The sequence below is a fragment of the Phyllostomus discolor genome, chromosome 4 (assembly GCF_004126475.2).
Source record: "Phyllostomus discolor isolate MPI-MPIP mPhyDis1 chromosome 4, mPhyDis1.pri.v3, whole genome shotgun sequence".
NCBI lineage: Eukaryota > Metazoa > Chordata > Mammalia > Chiroptera > Phyllostomidae > Phyllostomus > Phyllostomus discolor.
In genome coordinates this window covers 61,125,997-61,149,962 of record NC_040906.2, presented here as the reverse complement: position 1 = coordinate 61,149,962, position 23,966 = coordinate 61,125,997, and the positions used below count along the sequence as shown (strand labels likewise).

General features: G+C 37.8%; 1 protein-coding gene across 6 annotated transcripts in view; it reads right to left on the bottom strand.

Annotated features, from left to right (window-relative positions):
• RBMS1 (RNA binding motif single stranded interacting protein 1) overlaps window positions 1–21,996 on the bottom strand; it is a 205,847-nt gene extending 183,851 nt beyond the window's left edge. For all 6 annotated transcript variants that reach the window (XM_028510725.2, XM_028510728.2, XM_028510729.2 and 3 more), the window contains exon 1: window positions 21,669–21,996. In XM_028510725.2, coding sequence (XP_028366526.1) covers window positions 21,669–21,743 — 75 coding nt within the window. In that variant the 5' untranslated portion in view covers window positions 21,744–21,996. The remainder of the gene's footprint in view (window positions 1–21,668) is intronic.
• Between the last annotated feature and the right edge of the window lie 1,970 nt (window positions 21,997–23,966).

Sequence of the window (23,966 nt, the reverse complement as noted above, 5' to 3'; positions counted from 1 at the left end):
ACACTCTCAGATGATTGATTCACTTGGTTATTGAAGGGATATTTGGAACATTTGGTTGAGTTCGTCCAACTGACTAATGCTCTGAAAAGTACTTACTCTTTTATGTCCAAAAGTAGGGAAAAACACCACATTTAGAAAATCCTTTGTTCTAACTCAATGTTAACTTTCATATATTCTGATTATAAGTGCAGGCCCACTAGGTGTTTTGAGAATTGGGAAGAAGGATTTATATTATGAAAGAAAGTAAAAGATGAAAAGTTGTCTGTATTAAAGACTTCGTAAGTTTCAGGCTAAGGTTATGGGGAGACAAACATTTCATTTTTTTTACCTCATAATCATATTTCAGATAACCTTTTAATTTTTTGAGGTACCCTACCAGTCATTCAAATATTCTGCAAACCTTTCATGAGTCGGGTTGACAGTCTTTTTTTTTTTTCTTTTCCGTATAACAGGTCAACTTTTTGTCAAGCAGCTCAAATCTCTCTAGAAACATGCTTAACAAATTCCCAAATTTTAGACACCAGGCTAGAAAACAGAGGCAAAAACAGCTGGAGTCACTGGCTCTACTGACCTAAATTGAGCTGAAATCTCCCTTTTGGCATTGAGTCACACAATATTGCTATACTTTATTTTGGTGTTGCTGTAAACTAATTTTCAAAGTTATAAAGCCAAACATCTCTGGGAAGCTGACAGGTAAAATATTATTATAGGGAAAACCAAAAATGTGCATTAAAAATACATATATTTATATTACTTAAAGATGGTACTAAAAATCAATTTCTTAAAAATTTCGACTTTCTAAAAAAATTGCTTCAGTTGTGTATCTCTCTTATTGTTGCCATGGAGGCTGAATGATAACCTTTCTGGCCTATTACTCTTAATTGGCCTAATCTAACCGACAACACATGGATGTGGACTTAGGCTGTGTTTGGTTTTATTTTAATCTATGATATTCTGTTGTCTCTTTGTGTTTGTTATTTGAAGTAAATGTCTAAAAGAGGGAACCAAGAAGTGCATTTTGGGTTAATTTCTAGTGTAAAGTTAATTTCTAAACAAATAAACTTCACCTTGCAATAAGTTCAAACACAGTCTCCCCTATTTACATAAGCTTACATCAAAGTCCAAAGAGCTGAGTGGTTAGGCTCAGCTGCAAACAAAAGTATTACATTCTTTGACAGTCAAAGAAATAATTCTCATTCAGTGATCTCTTTATTATTGTTATCTTTAGTTTCCATGGGGTTTATATGAATAGAACATAATAAAATAAAATAATAAAATAAAATAAAAATAAAACCCTTCATGCACTTAGATAGCATTACAAATGAATGTTCTCTATTCCTGTTTATGCTAGGAGTTCCAAGAATGACTACCACATGAGTATAAATGGCGGTCTTGAGCAGTGCTGACATAAAAGGGCTGTTCCCCTGTGTTGTTTAATTGTATATAATCCAATGCTAGGCAACCCTCCAAATCTTATTGTAAACATTGTATAAGGTCTGTAAGTTCAGCAAAATAATGGAGTTCGGGCTTTTTATAGTTAACTCCAAGTGACAGCTGACTTTTCTTTCGGATTCTATATATTGTTTGCCGTGACTAGTGCAGACTGCTTTGTCACATGAAACAAGTTGACATTTGGGAACTCGGTCTAATGTTATGTTCTAAAGGTGTCATTTCTTTCCCCGTGAACACTGACTTGGTGCAGTGTTTCATTTCCATGTCTATAGACAAAGGTAGTCTCTTGTGTTAAGGTTGGAAATGCAGAAACATGTAATCAATAGCTATTCCAAACACATATTAAGAATACTGACTACAATGTGATAGCAACAGAAAGATTTTGTTAATTTGATGGAAATAATTATTTTAAAGCAGTAATTCATGTTTTTGTACACACGAAGTAGATACTAGTTTCTGTGCAATGATCGAGGAAGGAAAGGCAGAGAACCACAGAATAAAAGGTAGTACATTGCAACCCTTGAATTTTATAAGAACGAGGCTCATTTACTGTTCAAAGGACATTGTTTATACATTCCAGACTTCCAACTTATAATTGCTCCAGGATTTGTAAAAAGGAAATCTCAGCAGGATGACAAAATTTATTCAAAGCAATAGCTGCACATAATTGGTATAAAATACCACAACAGTCTGCTCTGAAAATGCTTTTCTCAGCAATACAGACCTCCACCCCTTCAACTCTCTATATTCAAATAAAGTTTCACTTCTCTTCCATTACTTGAATCTTTTCTTCCTCTACCCAAATAAGATTACTTTTTAAAGATTCTATGAGTTTGCAACACAAATTATGTGAGAACTTTTTTGATGCCCATTGGTTTTATTGGTGTTACCTGGTTACTATGAGAACAGATAAGTAGGAGGAAGCTGTGTCATGGAAGAAAGCTAGTTTTAATTTTTATATTTTCACAAACCTAAGAGTTAATTATGTGCTTTATCACATATGAAAGCTACTTAAAATTCCATTGTTGTGTTAATATCATCTTAAGAACTCAAATGAACAAAAGAAAGAAAGCTTAAGTCTGGATATAATTATACAAACTTGAAAAATATATTGAAGGAAGGTGACTTAGTTATGAAGCATGGAGTATCCCACACACAACCACCATAACCTTCCTTCGTTACACCTTATCATCGTCCTATAGCTATAGCAGAGTTTTTGACAAAGTTCTTCAAAAGCGAAAGGCAAAGAAGGAAAATGATTGCATCTTCATATTGAAAGTGCCATTTTCATTCAACAAGTTCAGTTTGTGTGTTGATGAACAAACTCACAATAACTTTGCTAATTTACCATCACTTTAAAATGCCATTTGACAGGATATTAGCAGATATTTTCTTTACTGATACGAATAAGATTTTTATGGAGGATTTTGTTCCTCTTCTTGGAAGAGGCAAAAAATTCCACAAAACTGGAAACATCACCTCTTAATATTAAGAATTAGAAAACGTTCATGAGTGGTTTATCAATATGAATGTATTTATGGCCACAAAAATTTCCACTTAAAAATATTTGAAACAGTAAATTTTATGTTTTGTATATATTACCATAATATACAAAATAAAAACATGCTTGAGTTCTTACATCAGGAACTATTTTAAATTTGCCATAATGAACTTAGAACTTGTTACTTTAAAAGGCAGTCTCCTATGTAATTATGTCCTATTAAATACAGATCAAAATAAAGTGTAATGTGAAAAAGGTAGGTAAAAGGTAGACTTCAGTACAATAAGAATAATCAGAAAATAAATACTTGTGAACTTACTGCCCCCCAAAGTATTTTCAGTTGCATTATAGGTAATATGTCATATTTATGATGTGATACTCTGTCCTTATGGAATAATTATGAATTCCAAGTGATCATTTTTTCAGATTCTGACCTTAACACAGATTTCTGAAGACAAGCTAAAAAGAAGAGAAGATGTTATGAAAACAGCCAACAGAACTCAGCTTTTATCATAAAGCTGAATATACAAGAAGGGACCCCAACAATCAGAATTACCTTCTGGAGGGCGGGGCTCTTATAGTACAGGCTCCCCCGGCCAGCTGAGTGTTCTAGGAACCCATCTGTATCAGTGTACCCGCTGGCATTGTTGTGAGAGGCTGCATTTGGCTTCAGTGAATTTTTTTTGAAGACTCTTTCAGTGTGTTTGCCCATTTCATGATGGCTAATTCACAAGCACACCTGCCCACACCGAACTGAGGGTTCAGCAGTTTCTGACCAAAAACAGCACGACCCCTATACCCCACCCTCCCTATTCACCCAATGTTGCCCCAAGTGGCATATCTTGGTTCCCCCGATGAAAAATGTCCTCAAAGTGAAATGTTTTGCTGACGTGGAAGAGGTGAAACAGAAAACATCAGGAGCACTAAAAGGCATCAAAATCGAGATCAAAAACTGTTTTGAGCAGTGGGAAAAATGTCTCAATAGGTGTATTGCATCAAAAATAGAGTAAAGGTGACTGACGTTTAAATATATAATAAGTACACAATTTGTATAAATAAATTTCATTTTGGGGGGCCCCCTTTGTATATAATATATACATTTATGCAACAAAACTAAGAAAATAAAAAATATAAAACAAACCCACTAAAATCAAAGTCTTAAAAATATATATGCCTTTAATATATCATAGTATTTTTGTCTAGCTGTGTACATTAGATTTCCTATCTTCATTCTTTATAACCAACTGCTTATGTACAAAAGAAGCTAGTATGATAATGGAGGATCAAATATCCAGAAAAATTACATCATAGAAATAAATGTTTTTAATTGAAGTGGACTTTTTAATGATGAGAAACCTGGACACAATAATCTGTTTTTAAATATTTACAACCCTCTCTAAATAAATATAACTACATTTGTAAAGCATATAATTGTATAACATAAAAGGGTTCCTGTATCTTTTCCTTTGCTTTTATTAGCCAAGCCTTAAGACCTGCTTCATCTTAGTTGCTTTTGATTTCTTTTCACTTTACATTTTGGTCACCAGTATTTGCATTGTTCCTATATATGGAGATTAGCAATCTGAAAATCTGAAAATCCAAGATCTAATTTCTTACTTCAAAAGGACTTCATACAAAAATCAAATCAGGGAGCATATATTTACTTAATATATTCTCTACAGCTGCACTGTCCAATAGGACAGCCACTGGCCACACGTAGCTAAAAATTTTTAATTCAGTTGCCCAGCTGCACTGGACAAATTTCAAGTGTTATAAGCCCCCCTGGGGCTGGTGGCCACATCAGACCAAGGATATAAAACATTTTCATCACCTCAGAAAGTTCTACCGGACAGAGTTGCACTATAGTATTGCTTTAAAGACCAAGCTCCCAAATTTACTTGAAATGAAGTGCTTTTAGGTTACTTTATATCACCTCCAAGTACTTAATGTCAACACTTGATTGGTTATTTTCAGTATCTATGTATTACATAAAAGGGGTTGCAACTCCAGTACCACCAAATTTTCTTAGAAAGTTATCTACTATCAATAACAACAGGTCTGGCAAAATCCTTTGCATATAGTAGGCATTCATTATATACTAATTAATTCATTCAAGTAATAATGCAGAATTTTTAAAAGGCAGTAAGTAGCACTGTTAATTAAAAGACACAAAATTATCCATTAAGAAAAGTAGTAAGCAGCTGTGCATTTATTCAACCAATATTTACTGATCCCCATACTTTTGTTTCACTGTCTACCTTCTTTCTCCATCCTATTCTGTGCCCTGGGAGGCTGACCCATAATGCCTTGCATCAAAGGGATCCTCCTCCCTCCAAATTCCTACAGGTTCCAATTGGAGGCACTGGCAGGACAGCCCAAGGTAAGAGGAAAGTCAGGGATGTCTGCTCAGCATGGGTTGGCCTTGCACCTCAGATGAAGGTCATGGCTCCTCTCAGGCAGGCAGCCATCTTCACAAAGCAGGTTACACCCTTGTAGGCTCTCGACACTGTTCCCACCCCTGGCTCTAGACCCTGCTCAGTGAAGGTGCCCACCTTCTGCTGGCCTCAGAGTGTTGTTATCCCTTTTTGGTCTCCTTAAAACCTGCCAACACTTTTGCAAATATTCTTGTTTATTAAACATTCCCTAAATACCAAGTTTAAGTATGCCATATGTTTTCTGTCTGAACCCTGACTTATCCTTTCAGATACAGTTCTGGGCCCTTAAAGACCTCCAGCTAATCTGAAGAAACATAGTTCTTAGAAATACAGCCCTTTTAAAAATAAAGTTAATTGCTCTTCAGTATTAATGCCCCAACCAGATGATATTCAAAAAGTTATGCTAACAGAGTAGAAACGTTCATTTTAATGGGCATCCCATTTCCATGTGCATTATGTTCACTGTATTTAACTTAAATTGGTCACTGAAAATTTTGTTTTTGTACTACATAAAAGGCTTATATGACAATGACAAACTAGCCCAAGAGTACTAATAGCCTGCTAGGCATGAACTAAGAGTCTAAACGTAAAGCCAGAGAGTGAGAGAATTATTTAGGTAATTTAGCCCATTTTTATCCTAATCATGTGTATATTTTAAGAAGAAGCACTTCATTCCTCAATAATTCTGGCTTCATATTTCTGTTTATCATGTTAGAAAACAAAAGATATGAATATGAATCCAATTTAACACACACTTGTTAAGTACCTACTATGTGCAAAAGAATACAATGGGTGTGAAAATGAACAAAATACATTTCTAAGAATCTTATATTCTTATAAAGGAGACCATAAGTACACAAATTAATGTTATCAAAATACTACATTAAATTGTTACTAAACATACATATAACTGCATGCATGCTTTTTTTCTGCTATCTTCTGACTTTTTCAGTCTTTTCCCCCAACAGGTTAAGTTATATTAGATTATAATGTAAATTTATTATACAGTATGGTCAGGGGTGTCCAACCATTTTTGGTTGAACCTTTTGGTCCAACTCTTCTCAGTGCCACAATGGAAGAAAGAAGAGTTGTCTCGGGCCACACATTAAATACATTGCAACACATAATCACAAAAAAAATCTTATGTTTTAAGTAAATTTACAATTTTGTGTTGGGCTGCATTCACAGTCATCCTGGGCTACATGTGGCCTGTGGACCACAGGTTGGACACTCCTGGATGAAATGACACAGAAGTTTAAATATAATAAGAAAAGGAAAAATCAAATTAGTAAACTCTCATGCCTCCTTTTTTTAAGCATCCTAAAACCGAGAATTTACAAGCTGCCTAAGAAGGGGCATATAACCAACACAGAATTTGATATATCTCCCTCAATTTGCCTGTGTATTTTCAAAAATGTGGGCAAACTATGCTCAAAATCTTCATAACATGTTGAGAAAGTTAGATGAAAGGTTCTAAAACCAGAAACTGTAGTATAGGAAGTAAACTTGGACCACAAAGACAATTCCCTCTGTTTCTTAGGATAATAATTACTCATGTGCTTATTTAAACCCTAACTTTCCTTTTAGACTTTATGTCACTCTGGTTGAATACATACCTTTTTAACTTAAATGAACAACATATATGACTTCTAAGGCATCAAGCAAGCCCACCTTTCACTGTTGAATATTAAGTAAAAGAAATCCAAATACAAGGCTCCTGCTGTGTTTTGGGAAAGCAATTTACACACAAACATTAACAGCGAAAGGTTTTGGATCATCAGTTGTTCAAGATTATTCACTGGATCCCACCTGAGAGAACACTCCAGCCCAAGTAATCAATTGTTCTGTAAAATGGTACCTTAAAACGTCTAAAAAGAACGCCACTCCCCAGTCTTTAACCATACCACCACACGGGAAACACTGACTATGACACTTGTCAACTAATAATGGGCCACAAACAACTTGGTTTCCTTACAGATAACATAGCTGCCCTAACACTTTCAGTCACCCACAGCCCTTTCTGTCATTTCCTTCTGTGCAGCCCACCACTTCCAAAGTTCACAGTTATGGTTACACACAGTCACAGGAGGAAAAACCAGGAGGAAAGGGCCGAACCAATCAGTGCAAAGGATTCTTCAAACAGTGAGAAAAAAAAAACAGACAAACAAAGCTAGCTACAATTGCACCTTTACTCCATCACGCATTCCTAAGAAGTTGGGTGTAAATCAAATGTAACAAAATAAACTACCGTATTTTTCAGACTATAAGACACACCTCCATTTGGAAGGAATAATGGTTGTTAATGCTGCTGTCGAGTTCTGTTTATGTTTATATTGGTGAAATGTTATCTTATTTATGTTACTAAATATTTAACCACATTTTTTGCTTCAAAGTTTTTTCCCCTATTTTCCTCCTCTAAAACCTAGGTGAGTCTTATGGTCTGAAAAATTCGGTAATTCTTTCCAACTGACTTAAGAAATTATTTCACAAACTGTTTTTCTTAATATCTAATTAATTTTCAATAAGCCACGGTTCCCGATGACTTAACTTTAAATTATACTTTCTCTCAAAGTCTTAGGGACATTCAAAACATGTAATAGAACTAAGGAGGCATTTTCACGGGTGAATCGCTTTGTAAACTGTGGAAAAATCATTCTCTTTAACTTGCTTAATATATCCCAATTTCTCCTGTATTTGATTTCCACAGTGCATAGCACTTAGCCAGGTATGGTATTTTCAGTGCACTTAATGAGTATATGATCCAAACAACATCAGAGAAAAGCTATGTCCAAGTGACACGTGGGCTCTTGATGCCACATACTGGGCATCTTGTTTTTCCAAGGCTCTCCACATAATAACCGACTAAAACAGGTCCTGAAGTGTGATCGTAGGAAGAGTACCAAAGGCTGTCAACTATGTTCAAATGTCTCATGAAAAAACAAGAGACACTAGAGACAAGTGTGGAGTGCCTGGCATTAGGAGGAAGGTGGTTCTCATCAGAGTGGTGAATGAGGGGGTGGCTTCAACAAATAAAAAAGGGCTTTAGTCAGAGACTCTCTGGATTAGGGTGGGGAGGTGACCAAACAGGTTACAGCGGATGGCGATGGCAGGATGAAGAAAGTTAGCATGGATGAAGCTGTCTGGAGTCTAGCCTGATGGCGGGGGGAAGCTCCAGGCATGCTAAAAAAGTGAGAGGGTTTTGGCTCCAGACCCAGGGCTATATAAAAAAAAAAGACCCTTAAGAATGTGGTAAAGGAAGAATCCAGAAGGAGAACAAGGCCATGAACAGGCTAGAAGCCATGGAGGATGAGCTGGGCCCCACTGCAGGCTCCCCAAAATCTGCAAAGTTAGAAACATTAGAACAAAGCAGAATCAGCTCTGAACAGTTCTGGAAAAGAAGAAGTAGCCACAATCATGGAAGTAACTGCAGATGTCTGGCCAGCTCTACCTGCTGGGGTGACCTCAAACAGAGTGACCACTGCTGATTCCTTCACAGACACCAGCTGGCCCCTGTTACGCACCAGTCCAACTTCGTGATAAATTTCCTGGAATGACTGCTGAAGCTGTATGTGGCCTCCCTTCTCCTTTCTCCCTTTGCAGGCCACTGTATTGAGTAATTATGTGAGGTCAGGCCTCCACCCTCCCGATCTCTGGCCCTCCTGCCACTCCCCGCAAATCTCTGTCTCTTTGGAGCTCTACTTTCTTTTTTTCACTTTGGGTAGCTTTCCACATCTGTAAACTGAGTAGCTTGAACCAGATTATCTTAAAGTTCCTTCCAGTTCTAACATTCTGTGATTCTTGGATGTTATAAATTCCCAGAATCCTAAAATTTAGACTTGAAAGAACTTCAGAAGTTGTCTATTCAACCTCCTACTCAGCCTAGGCTAACCTAGCCAGAACTAATAAGCTTTGAAAGTTCTATGTAGTTGTTTTTGGCTAGCTGAATATGGCAATAATCAAAGCCTCAAAACCTTAAAGCATGAAATGTATCTCTATGATTTTCAGAACACCTAAGGAAAAGTTTGAAGAAGCTGAAGCCCACAGAGCTGCATGTTCTTTTGCTTCAAAGTCTGTATCTAAGCACCATTCCCAGTCTTCATTTCACAACATCCAGGGCACATTGAAAAAAATCACCAGGGGCATCAGAAAATTTTCCAAATACAACTAATTTTTAATTTATTATTATGTTTATAACTATGTAAGACAGGGTGATGAGAAGTCACAGCATCAAATAAACAAAGCCTCAAAAGGAGAATAAAGAGTACGAAAGGAGAATCAGCCATATTTTGGGATGCATTTAAAAAAAAACGAAAAGAATGCCATCGTTCTTAAATAGCAAGTTTCAGTTGGTAAGCTACTTTCCAAAATTAATTTTGATTTCTGATAATAAATATAGTTTTTCTCTCCTTGAAAGAATTTTCTTAACAGAATCTATGCCAATTATCATACTACAGATCTTGAAGCAACTATTGGATGTATTTAAGAAATAAGCACTTAAAACAATTTTCCATGTTTTTTTAAAATTTTTTTAAACTAGAGTTACCTCTTTTTTTCAAGATTTTATTTATTTATTTTTAGAGGGGAAGGGAGGGAGGGAGAGAGAGAGAGAAACATCAATGTGTGGTTGCCTCTTGCATGGCCCCCACTGTGGACCTGGCCTGCAACCCAGGCATGTGCCCTGACTGGGAATCGAACCTGTGACCCTTTGGTTTGCAGCCCACGCTCAATCCACTGAGCTACAACAGCCAGGGCAATTTTCCATGTTTTGCTATGAATTACTTAAAAGTGGTAAGTTCATAAATAAATAAGAAGAGATATACTTACAGTTTGGATGATATCGATTCTCCCAAAATTGATATACAGATTTAATGCCATTCCAATAATAACTGTATCAGTTTTATGGAAATTGACAAAATGATTCTAAGATTTATATATAACTACAAAGGATCAAGAATAGTTCAGATCACTTTGAGAAATATACATTTAAAATTCAGACCATGTCGTACTGACACAAAGATACATATGGAACAAAACCAAGAGTCCAGGGAAAGAAAAACATACATGTTGTCACCTGATTTACAACAAAGGCAACACTGAAATTCAAAGGAGAAAATGAAAATGTCTTTACAATAAATGGTGCTGGATCAATTAGATATTCATATGGAGGGGAAAAAGACAACCACAAACTCAACCCCATCCACACCAAGAACAAAAATTAATTAGAAATGCACTGCAGACCTGAACATGAAAGGTAAAATATATCTTCTGGAGAAAATATAGGAATATATCTTCATGACCTCATAGTAAGCAAAGTCTTCTTAAACACACACAAAAAGCAATAATCATAAAAGATTGGTAAATTGGATTTCATTAAAATTAAGAACTTCTGTTCATTAAGACACTAATCAGATAGTAAAAGGAAAAACTGGAAATTAGGAGAAGATATGCTGAATCATATATCTGATGAAGAATTTATATCCAGACTATATTTTAAAACCTATAAACCAATAAAAAGAAAAATCCAATATAAAAAGTGAGCAAAAGGTTAAGTTGTAAGTTATGTGAATTACAGGCAATATATCTGTTATTTTTAAAAAGTGACCAAAAAACTTGAAAGGCACTTCACAAAAGAAGATAGCCATTTGGCCAATAAATACATGAAAAAGTGCTCAACATCATTAATCATCAGGAAAATATAAATTAAAATCATAACAAGATACCACCTACCAGATGGACTAAACTTAGAAGGACTGACAAAAGTGATTTGTACGGCAATTAGATTTCTCATGCTTTGCCTGGTGATATCTGGCAATATCATCCAAAGCTGAACATGAGACATATCAATACCAATTCCAAAACCTACCAGTTCCTCCCTTACAAGTCAGTGCGCATGTTAACCAAATGATATGCACACAAATAATTATAGCAACTGGCCAAAAATAATCCAAGTACCCATTAATAGTAGGGCAGAGAAATTAATCATGGTCTATTCCAAGACAGAATACTACAAAGCATCAAAAAAAGAACATGTTATGTGCTCCACATAACAACACAGATGAATCAAACCAAACCGATGCACTAAAGAGGCCAGACACAAAAGGATACTATAGGATTTCATTTTTATGAGCAACAAGAATAGGCAAAACCAATCTACAAAGATGGAAGACGAATGGTTATTTTCAGGGAGCACAAACTGGGAAGGAGCACCACAGTGTCTGCCGGTGCTGGAAATGCTATAGTAACCTGGGTGGCCGTTACATGAGAACATCCATTCATTTAAAATTTGTGCACTGTACTATGCATGTATGTTCTACCCCCCAAAAAATGTTTAACAAAGAAACAAGAAAAAAAAAATTACTCCATTGTGCTCCATGATGGTATAAATCATGTCTTATTCACATATTTGCACTTTCCAAGGCCTAATACGATGCCTGCTCAGTGTTTGTTGAATTTCATTAAATTGGACAGGTAGTTCCAACTACACGATCTTAACTCGGTGATTTTAGTACAATATGCCTGAGTTATCAGTAGTAGAACTGTGACCCTGGACTTGCTTCCTGCAGACTGCTTTTAAATTCCCAATGCATTCGTATTTAAAATATCTGGGGGGGGGCGGTTCCTAAAAAGGGAGATAGGATATTTGCATACTGAAAAACATCCCCATTTACAGGGTTTAAACAAGATTTAAATCAAAAAGGCAAAGGAAAAGGAAACAAAGAAAGGTGCTGCGGTGGCGCCCTAGAAAGCAGATGTTCATTAGGGCCCAGACGCAGATTACTATCACAATGCACTTATCTGAACATGCTCTCATCAGACCTCAGAGTCAAATCAAATTCTGAAGGCTCAAAGGATGTGCACTGAAGAACATCCTGTGCTGCTGAAACACAAATCTGAATTTCGTGATAGAGACCGAGGGGTGGGTAGTAAAGAACACCAGATAGCACCCACCATCATTTTACACCCTATTTATATATGAAGACAAAATCAGTTTTTTAAAAAGTCAAAATTAATACTTAAGATTTTTGCTATTAAAATTAAAATCTGAGGAACTATTTCCAAGAAACATCTTTTTTGGTCTTTTACAAATTAAGAAAACACAATACTTTGATTATTTTTAGATAAAGAATAGTTTTGTGAAATATTTAAGCATGGGTAAAGAAAAATTGTAAACATCTTACCATTTCACTGTCATAGTTATATTCCAATCTCAGCGTATACATTTATCATCAAAATACCTTCTATTATGCTAATCATGTTCTCTTTTGTTCAAAGTATTACATCATGTCTGCACTTCTTTAACATTTCTTTAACCCGCATGAACATTAACAGATAAAATTTTACTTTAAATTTCCATATAATATTGAATAAAGAATCAGAAAGAAAATCAAATTCAAAGAGGCAATTGTAGCTGGGAAATTTTTAATCATAATCTGTAGCATTAGGAGGTAGTAAAGATTTCTTTAGCAAAATTAAGCCAGGCACACTTGGTCCCTGATTCAGACAAATACAGTGCAAGTGCTTATACATGGCATCACCCTGGTAGATCCACGCAGGGCACATGCTCTTGCAAAGTCAGTCCAGAGTGGCATGATTCTCAGTGTGCAGGAGAAAAGTTGCAAGTCCGAGTGGGGGAGCAGGGAGAAGAAGGCAGGAGTGAGGGGAAAGGGACTGCCCAATCTCAGGGACTCTATCCCCACCCGCTCCCACTTTGCAGGTCCCTCTATGTGAAATATAGGAAATGAGTTTTTAAGTTCTAAATAACTGACAAGTGAACTTTTGGGAATAAAACCTGTTGGAAACACAACCCACTTGTAAAGTAAGGTAAATCCAATCATCAAACAAATCACAAAAAGCCCCAGAAAAATACCATCGGTGCTGCTTTTGCTCCAGCAGTCTCTCTGATAGCCAAATCTTTCTGTGTTGTTGTTGCTGTTGTTTAATGGAAGTATGCAAGTGATCAAGTGGAATGAATTCTACAAAGAGACTGATTTAGGAACCTTTTTAAAAAGACTTCCATTTTTAAAACAATGAAATTAATCAAAGCTATGCTTTGTGGGAGGTAGCCAGGTTCTTAGGAGTATGAGGAGTATGGCAGTTAATGACTAGAAAATAAAAACTGGCAAATTTTTCTTTTTATAAATGTTTGCATTTGTCAAAAGCTTATTGTTGAAAAATCCAAACTGCTGTTGAGAAGACAAGGTAAAGCTGATAGAATTACAAATTTCTAATGAGATTTACTTTTCCTTCTAAACAAAAACTTATGAGACTTTATTTCCTAAACTGTGAAAATATTTCACTGTCGCCCTGGCTGGCAAAGCTCAGTGGATTGAGCTCAGGCTGCGAACCAAAGCATCGCAGGTTTGATTCCCAGTCAGGGCACATGCCTGGGTTGCAGGCCATGGCCCTCAGCAACCGCACATTGATGTTTCTCTCTCTCTCTCTCTTTCTCCCTCCCTTCCCTCTCTAAAAATAAATAAATGAAATCTTTAAAAAAAAAGAAAATATTTCATTGTTATTTTACAGGTAAGAAAGTGTTTAGAGGTTCCCCAATAGCAGAAATATAATTCCAATGGCAACTCTCAATTCAACAGGTTTCAAAAGTATGGAACATGGAACAAAATAAAGCATCATTTGAAGAATTGAGTATAAGATTAATATAAATTTATTATCTAAAATTCATTTTGGCAACTTTGATCCCCCCCTAGAAATTTAAGAGTACACTACGCCACGATATACCCAATTCTGCCTAATCATTGCACTTTTCAACTTATCAAAACACCCAGACTGGTATCATGTAAAATGGGGGCACACGTACTTGCAGAGCTGGGAAGATGATGCATGTTTCATTCAAGATCAGTAAAAAATACTTTGGACATCTAAGACATGGTCTGGTTTTGCAACACAAAACCTTCCCCTGAAGCCACTCTATCTGGGCCCTGACAGCCCGAGAACACGTGTTTCCATGAGCAGCCAGAGGGATGGGTTCCAGGTCCCACACAGAGGCCAGACAGGACAACCAGACTCCTAAAGCACCGCACTCCCTTTGCAGAGGTGAGTAACAGTTTATTTTAAAAGAATTAAAGTGAGATAACGACCAAATAAAGGGAACAAATAACTATATCCACAAAAGATCAGAAATAATACAAGGTTGTGATTTTCTGATGAAACACCAGCTCACTTACATGCCTTGTTAATGTGTAGACTGCAGGAACACAGTGATCTCATTAGCAGCATAACAAAACTCCAAACTTAGTTTTCCCCCTTTGCCATGAGGAAGGCTAACAAATTAAAAGAAATAAACATCACTTCAAATGGTTTAAAACTACAAAAGTAACATTTCTGTATAAGCATTATGTCATCATTTAAGGATTATAGTTTCAGACTTTTTCACAACCCTAATAGGTTGGCTGTGCACATATATAACCATAAAACTGGAAAAATAATAATGTAAAATAAGTTAATTGAATATGAAAATCTGAAGGGAAGGAGTTCACAGAAAACACTAAAAATGTTATTCTTTAAAAGTCTAAGTACTCATAAGAGGATTACAAAGCAGAAAAAATTCCAAACATTGTGGATTATCAACTTTAAAAAATTTCATTCATTAATCTAAAGCCCAACTTCTTTCTAAAATTTTCAGGTTTATGGTAGTTTTAATTAGCTAGCACTTTACTTTTTTCTCACAAAACACATGGTGCTGTTTTTAATCCCACATATAGACTTTAGTGCTTTCTCTGTCACTCAGACCCTTTGGTGTACCATTTTTGTAAATATCCTTTGCTTATTTTTTGTATTTTATCTATTGTGTATTCCCTGATAGTTGGTGAGATGCTGAAGAGCAGGGACCAGATACTGCACTCCCTAACCTTTCCCAATGTCAAGTGCAGAGAATGGTGCTCTGGGGTCACTCAGAAAATACACAGTCGATTAGTACTTTAGCCCTCCATGAGCCTCTGCAATTTTCCAACAAGCTACCAGCTTAAAACTTAACCTAATTCCAGAATACAGATGTTACAGCCAACATAGGAAATCATCCACCAGACACTGAACTGTATGCTAACAGTACCAGATTTATAAGCAAGTTAACTATTCATATGAGCGTCTAAATTGTTTTAGAATCCAGGTTTTCACATTCATCATCCAGAAGGCTGCTCTCCATCCTCTAAAATGACAAATGCATTCACTTAACAATTAGCCAAACGACAATGTATGGAGAAGGGCAATGTTCAGTTTTTATGCATTTTCTCCTCTAAAATATCTAGGAGGTTGACTTTTGCCCTCCCCTTTTTGTGTCTTTCTCTCAAGTTCTGTGACACACTTATTTTCTAGTGTTTGTTTGAAAAATTAAAATACTCATATACTTCTGTTGAGACTAGATGCACTAAGCAAAAATCAGGAATTCAGTTCTCGGAGACATGGTCAGTCTGTTCTTGGCTTAGCTGTCAGCATCTCCTTTACACTTTTCCCCTTGTATGGACCTGATTAAGAAATGTTTAGTTTCTGTTGTGGAATTGCCTGTGTACTCCAATCTGCATGTGTGTTTGCACATGCGCTTCTAAGAAGACATTTTGCTGAGTATCATCTGACCAAACTACTGGTAAACGTCTGCTGTCATACAAGTGTGGTCTCTTAGGAAGCACAGCCAAGTTCCACCAGATTTTACTATTTGTTTATTAAAATGAACAGCACAATCCATTCTGCATAAAATCCCCAAGCCCAATGTTCAATGCTGAATGCTCTGTGGTTTGATTTTATACTGAATATTAGAGCACTGCATTTAAATCACTGACATATCATTATTACATTTTCTTTAGAATAAGCTACATCACTGAACAAGACACTTCCACTTAAGAGCAACTTAGCGTGTCCCCGCTCATTCCTATGACATCCCAGTGAATGCGATAAAAAGCTAGATGGCTGAATGTCATGTTCAGGGTTGTGCAACAGTCAGAAACTGAGAGATACCTATAATTTTGAACACCTCTGTGACAGTTTGTATTTTATTTATTATCCACTAAATAAATGTTTTTTTGTTCTTTTTCCTTTTTTTTCCTTACCAATTCTGAAATACCCTGGAAAAAAGGAGGATTTTCTTAAAAATTAAGCAGGAAAAGTTTGGATTGTGTTGGTTGGGGCCAGTGAGAGAAGGTAAAGACAGACTGAGTCACCAATTCATCATAACATTTCCTCCCCTCAATCGAACGCTATGAGATTTCTTCTCCAACACCTTATTTTTTAATAAAAATTGCACAGAGAGGCACTTTTGATTCCATAAATAAAGCACTGACCAACTGATATGTGATTCATTTTAGGGATCTTACTCCATTCAAAAAACATTTGAAAGTTTGTATTATAGAACAAATAAATCAAAACATAAATCTATATTAAGATTTCATTAGAAAATTAGGCTGATTATATTTGTAGATTTTGGTCTACGATTTTCTTGCTGGTCCAGAAAAATTTGCAGGTATTTATTCTTAACAGGAATAGTCACCAACAAGCATTTATTTAGCACCTACTATTTTGCGAATCAAGCAAAAAACTAGGGAGGTGTTGATACCCTTTGAAGAGTGGCTAACAGTGGAACAGCAAGTTCATACTTGGGGAAAACAAACTTTTGTGAACTGAGCATCCACTAAAAAACAAACTAAACAAGAAACTCCTCATCTTTAAAAAGAATGAACAATATTGAGTGTCCCTATCATTTCTACTAAGCCCTTACCCTTTCATTCTAGAGTTTCCTTGCATGAATTTTACTGACTAAGCAGATATAGGAAATTTTTTTTCTTTTCTGGCAACTCCCTCCTGAGTAAAAAGAAAAGGAAAAAAAGATCCCTTTGTTTTTAGCTATAAGACCCATAACTCAAAATTTCTGTACTCATTAAGTATGCTGGGGTAATTTTATAGTTTCAATAAACCAGTAAGCAAAATACAAAGTCTGAGCAACAAATCAGTAATGTTAAATTTTTTTTCTTAAAAGTGTATTACATGAAAGTCACCCATATCTGAATTTAATTCAAAGCCACGACTGTCAAACCAAACCTGTAAGGTAGGTTTACTTATACTGATACTAAATGATTAAATACTTTCCTACTTCTTTTCACTTACCTCTAATGAGTACCTCTTCCTGTTGTCTTCTAGCAGCTTAAAATTTTGCTCCCCACATATAAAAATAATACTCATTATGGAAAATTCCAAAGAAATAGCTATCCAAGGGGACAGGTGCTAAAATACTGCATCATAATGCATCTTCATCTTAACATTTCCATGACCTTCATTCTTCCTACACCACTCCCAGATAGCCACAATACCCCACTCACCCAGGTAAAATAATGAGTATTCATTATGTAAAACATTGCATTACTGTATTTAAGCAAACTTTATTCACCTCATAAATGTGGTTACTTCTTAATACACAAAATACTCCAAGTCTTAATATCATGCTTCCCTACCTCCAATTCACCTTAAAAGGCTCAGTAGTTCTGTGTATCAAATCCTGACCCCTAATTCCTGGAGAAACAGACTGACGCAATATTCATTTGGCTACAACTAAGTAAAGTTAAGGATTTTAGCAAAATTTTAATGCACCCAGAAATTCAATTCACGAAAACTGTTTTGTTCTAGTATCTTTCATTAACAGAATCCGAAAGTATATCACTCATTATTTTCCAGATTTTGAATCTCAGTTCAAGTATACATGCTCAGTTCTTGGCATACACTTACACAAAAATAGCTTTAAAACAAACTTTTGTTTAGAAACAAGCATTTCTTTCGTATAGAAAAACAATACTGTTGTATACATAAAACTTAAAAGTAAAGCTTTCATTATGATATATTTTACAGAAATATGTTGATAATTATAAACAAAGATCACAAACTTGTCAAATTGTTTTCAGCTGGCACAAAAATTAGGTAATCACATAAAGTACATTTTGTACTTCCCTTTCTTCCAAAGAAAGAGTATTTCAATTCTCATAAATATTTGCATACAAGCAATGGCCATTAGGTGAGTTGTAGTATCTTTGAAATAAACAGACCACAATTGAAGGGTGGCTTCCTCAATAAGTGAAATTAATATAGCCATTGTTTGAAACTGTGTAACACATCTTCAGCAAAAAATACACTGAATAATCTCTGTACAGCTTCAAAGTGGATACCAAATTTAATTTTTCATAATCTAACATAAGTCATTTTATAAAATTCAGAAAATCCTTTAGAACAATGTATGCTTATACACACGAAGCTATATCAAACCACATCTTAGACTGAATGTGTCAGGTGATAAAGAGAATTTGCTGCGGTAAGGCCAGTCTGACAGAGGTACAAAAAACCCAACAAGCATGTAAAATCAGATGACTTGAAACCTATGTTGTTCCAAACTAAGGTATTATGAAAATTTCACAATTTCCTTCATTTCCACCCTTGTGCTGCCCTTCCACAGCTCCTCAAGTTTACTTAGTGTTTAATGCAGCTGCATTCATTTCTCTGATAATTTTATCTTTCTTTCAAAAAGCAAAACATACCAATATGGTCACATGCTATAATACAGCTCTGTATATTTTTTGTTGCTAACAAAATATACAAGTGACCAATATGTTTTTATGGGGAAAAAGTACTAAATACATTTTCTAAAACAGACTCTGATTGAATGATTAATACAAGAAAAATAATTTGGCAAATGTTAGCTTTTACAAAACTATAGTAAGAAAACTCATTTTGAAGAGCCATGTTAATTGGTATCTACTCCTTCTGATGGGAAGAAATCCCATCCACTTATTCTTCCTCGGCATAAAACAATCACATCCATCTCTTGATCACAAGTTTAAGTCAAAAATCGCTTGTAAATGACCATGTCATTCCTCAGTTTTTGATACCGCTTTCAGACAGAAGTTTCAAAGCAACTCTGACTAGTGAATACATCACTGTACTTTAAACACAATGTTGTTTTCTATCCCATACTTCGGGAAGGCGAAAACGCACGCACACACAGACAAGGATCATCACAGCAGACAACAGATTCTGAGTTTATTAACTCTTTAGGTAGATTAGGCAACACTTGTTTTTCAACTAAAAATCAAAAGAAGTATCTATTTTTTAAAATGACTCACACTACCATGATACCAACAAATACGTAAGGGAGTAAAAAGGCCTATGGGTTCCCAACTGTGCTTGTCTAGAATCTGTAACTAGTCATTTTACATTTTAGGAGATGCCCCTTTTTTGAGACAATCAAGATACTTTACAATAGGGAATTTAGATTTAATTATCAAACTTTAATACCATGTTATATAGGTCAAGTGAGTATGTATGTCCTTCTCCGGAAACAAAGAGATTCAGAGTAATAGGATTTCAGATTTCATAATAGAAACCACAAGATATGTTTTGAGAATGTCATTTACTGTAACACAAATCAATATTAAATGCTTTATGCAGGAAGTACACTTTCAGAAAATGGGCCCTAAAGCTTTCTGGGATCCGACCCTAATTACTAGAGCAGGCTCTTGCCGTTTGTCTCTCTCTTCAATTATTTAAGGGGCAAAAAGAGCCAAATGGCACTGCATTAGCTATATTAAATGCTATGTACTTGGTTTCTAACTTAATGGTACATAAAAATTACTAAGGTGAATGTGCCTGTAGAAACACGGCCTTTTTTCTTCACCTGAGTGTATGTATTTATTATTTATATAGTTAAGTGTTGAATAGGCTGTCCTTTAGCCAGTGCTGCATAATTTAAACAAGTGCATTAAACATATATGATATCTAAAAAGTAGTGCATTGATTACACCTCAAAATTTCTTTGAACTTATATTTACATATAGCTCGCAAAAATCAGGCATTTCGCTCTAGTCCTTGCAAAACAAATTTTTAAGGACCACACAGACTTGAATAATGGATATCCTTGCTGCTACCATCTCGCTGCTTTCAGGCGACTCAAAGTAAAATAAGAATTGAGGGGAGTGAGAATGAGGCCCTTGAGGGCTAGGAAATGTCTGGTCTCTGTGCTGACAAGTGTCCTTTTTGGACAAATACTATGTTGTAGGTGCATAACATGGACCACACACACTGTAAGCAATAAAAGCTTCTCAAGGATGAATCAGAGATTCTTTGCAGCAGGCCAGAAATGCCCTCTGCCAGCAAGAAGGGCACGATTACAACCTCCCAAATAAAGTTCAGACACTGCATCCATACTTGATTCTTTTGTGATGTAGAGGGGCGCCTGGAATCCTGATAGGAGATGTTGATTGTCGAGGGAGGCTGGTGCAAACTGTCAAAGAAGCGTCCAAAGCAGTGAAAGACTCACTCTTTGTGGACCCCGTGTTTTGTTTTTCTTTTGCTTTCAATGAGTTCAGGGGCATCCAATTCTTGAAAAAATAAGACAGGCCCACTAACCAAGTACCCAGGGTCCCTAGAAAGCCAGTCGCAATTTGCATTGCTACATGTCATCAGCTGTGTTACCTAAGAGTATGCCAAGGCCACTTTTGAGAAAGCACCATTGGAAATCGATCTGTGGTAAACACAGAAGGTAGTATTTTTCTAAACTAAATACAAAGTCACTTCTCTCTCTACACTGAAATCTGCCCATTGTCCCTCCTTCGCAAAAGCTACAGGGACGATTAAAAGAGACATCAATGAACGCTGAGTGAACTTTGGCCACTTTCCTACCCAAAATACCAGCGTAAAAGTAGAAATCAGTAACCAGGTGAAGTGCCACACCGCACAAAGATCAAGGCAAGGGGCGGGCGCTTAGAGCCCCAGGCAGGCGGGGAGAAAAAGGTCCCGTCCCCTCTCCGCCCCCCAATCCCCAGACACCGCGCGCGCGGGAGGCTGAGGGGCGTCCCCGAGGGGCGGGAGGCTCGAAGCCACTCTAGGGAACCCAAGAGTTACAGCTCGCAGGGCGGGGCCCAGGAGAAGGGGTCGAAAAGCGGCGCCGCCAACGGGTCCTAACGCGGGCCCCAGGCGTCGGCATCCGAGCAGCCAACGCTCAGCGAGGGGTTCGGCTCGGGGCGCCGCTCAGCCCCGCGACCCTCCCGCCTCCAGGGCCAGGAAGGGGCTGGCGGCTCTTTCCTGTCTAGTCTCTCCCCCCGCGGCTTTCTGTAACCCGATCTCCGCACTCCGCTCCCCCTGCAGCCGCCGCCCCCGCGCCGCCCGGCTCAGCCCAGGCCGGCGCTATAGTTAGCAACCTTCCAGCAACTCCGTCGGGGTAGGCGGGGGTCGGTCGCGCGCCCCTCCCGGGCCCGAGCCGCGCGCGCCCCCGAGCCCCAACCCCCGCGCTCCCTTACCTTCGCTTGAAGATACTGGGGGTAGTAGTAGGTGGCGTATTGAGGGTACATCTGCTGTTTCCACACTTTGCCCATGAAGCTGGAAGGGAGCCTGCCGGGCAGGGTCGCGGGCACTTTCGGGTTTCCAAGTCTCGATCTCTCCTGCCTCTCCCTTTCCGGCGGCGGTGGCTGCCGCTGCTCCACCTCCCAATCCGGTCAAGACGTCCTCCTCCTCCTCCTCCTCCTCCTCCTCCCAGGTAGAGAAAAAGACACTGCAGAACGCAGAGGGCACCCCGGACAGGGCGCTCCCGAGGAGTTGCCTCCTTGGAGCCCTTCTGCTCCGGGGCTGCCAAGGGCTGGCGCGCTAGCAGCTCCGCTCCGGCGAGCAGGCTGAGCGGGGCTGGGAGGTGATCAATACAAGTGGAAAGTGCGACGGCGACAGCGGCGGTGACTGCGATCGGTGCCAGTCGGCATCTGGGGTGGGTGCGCCCGACTAGGAGAGGGGAGAGGGGCTGGCGTGCGGAGGCCGTGGGGGAAGGGCGGACGGAGGCGGGGCTTGGGCGCCGCGAAGCCGGGACCCGCTGGAGGTGAAGGCTGAGTTTTAAACCACTCCTCACCTCCCAGGCTAGCGGTTGGACACGCAGAAACCCGGGGGCTCGGATTGCTTTGTGTCGGGGTGGAGGTGGATTTTTGGGACTCAGCTTAAGAATTGCAGAGTGGACACCTCGTCTGCTCTCATGAGTTTTTATCTCCGTAAGGGGGAGAGGAGGTTAGGGGAAAGAGGAGGAAATCTGATTAATCTCTCACTTCCCCCGGCCCAATGATTTTTTTTTCCAACGAGGGAAGGAAAAATGACTTAGTGCCCATATCACAAGGCTGGAGTTGGGAAACCTGAGTTCTGTTCACCCCCACTCAACCATCCCCACTCCCCAGGCCACAACGCTGATTTTCTATGTGACCTTGGGAGCGTTAGTGTCCTTCGGGTTGATTTTCCCACGTGTAAGAGGTGAAATTATGCCCTCTGCATAAGCGGAGGCAAAGCTGGGGCACACGCACAGACACGTACACCCCTCACAACAAACAGATTCTTCTAAAGGGGAAATACTGCTAAAAGGCAGACTATCATTACTAGAGAACGCAATATAGACATCAGCTTTTCCCTGCCTCTTTCTAATGCTGTCAGACAGTCTGTCAACTCCCACTCAGGAGCAAGGAAACTCCCCGAGTTTGGAATATTTAAGGCCATTTTGAAAGTCACGCTGGCATATTGTTGCAGTGTGCTTCAGTGACATATAAAATCAATCTCTCTCTTTTCTGCCTCTTTCCATCTCCTAATTGTCACAGCTCTAGACAGCCCCAGACAGCAGTGGTTCAGTTCACTACATAACTGGATAAAATTTAATGGAGTTAATTGGTCCCTGAAGCTGCCTGTAGAAGACTTTTTATATTCTAGTTCAAAAAGAGATAATACCAAAATTTACAAACAGGTGAGTAAGAAAGCACGTCCAAACTGGAGTTCTTGCACATCTAATAAAATGAAATGAAAAATGCATTTGTTATTAAATGGAACTTGATTACTTTGTTTTGTTGTTTGGTCTTCCAGGAATCTGTTTTCTTAACAGCACAAAGGTAAATCAAACTGAAATGGAATGCATGAGATTGTGTTAAACAGTAACGTTTTTATATTATTACATTTCAAAATAGATTTAGTAAGGTACTTTAAAACAATGAAATAGTGAACTGAAACATTTACAATCTTTATATGATTTAGATAAATTCCTAGGTTATACATTTTGACAAAACTAAATATGAGTGCATATGAATACATTTTGGTTATGGCAGAAGGCAAATCATGTTCCCTTAAAAAAATTTAAGTTAACCTATGTGAAATCCTATAAGGACACTTGTATCTACTGAGCATTTGCTACATCATGGACACTATGGATGTTAATGTTAATCTGAAGGTTGGAGCTGTTAACTGTGTAGCTTGGGGAATTTAAAATAGTTATTTATATTGTTTCTTTGTGGTACCTTTTAATATTTTTAAGCAGAGGGCTGACATAAACTAACTGTGTGCTCAGACTAGGAGTGATGGTTTGGAGGAGTGACTGATGGAAGAGAACAATTTAAGAGCAATCTCAGAAGTTCTAGGTTTGAGGTGATAAGGGAAATTACCAAACTTAGACTGTTCTCCTTGTTTCCTGGCTGATGAAAATTCAGCCTGTTTCAGAGAGCCCAGAAGCACACCCACAATTATGTAGACACTTGATTTATGACTGAGTTGGTATTGCAGAGCAGTGGAGAAAGAATGAGCTTTTC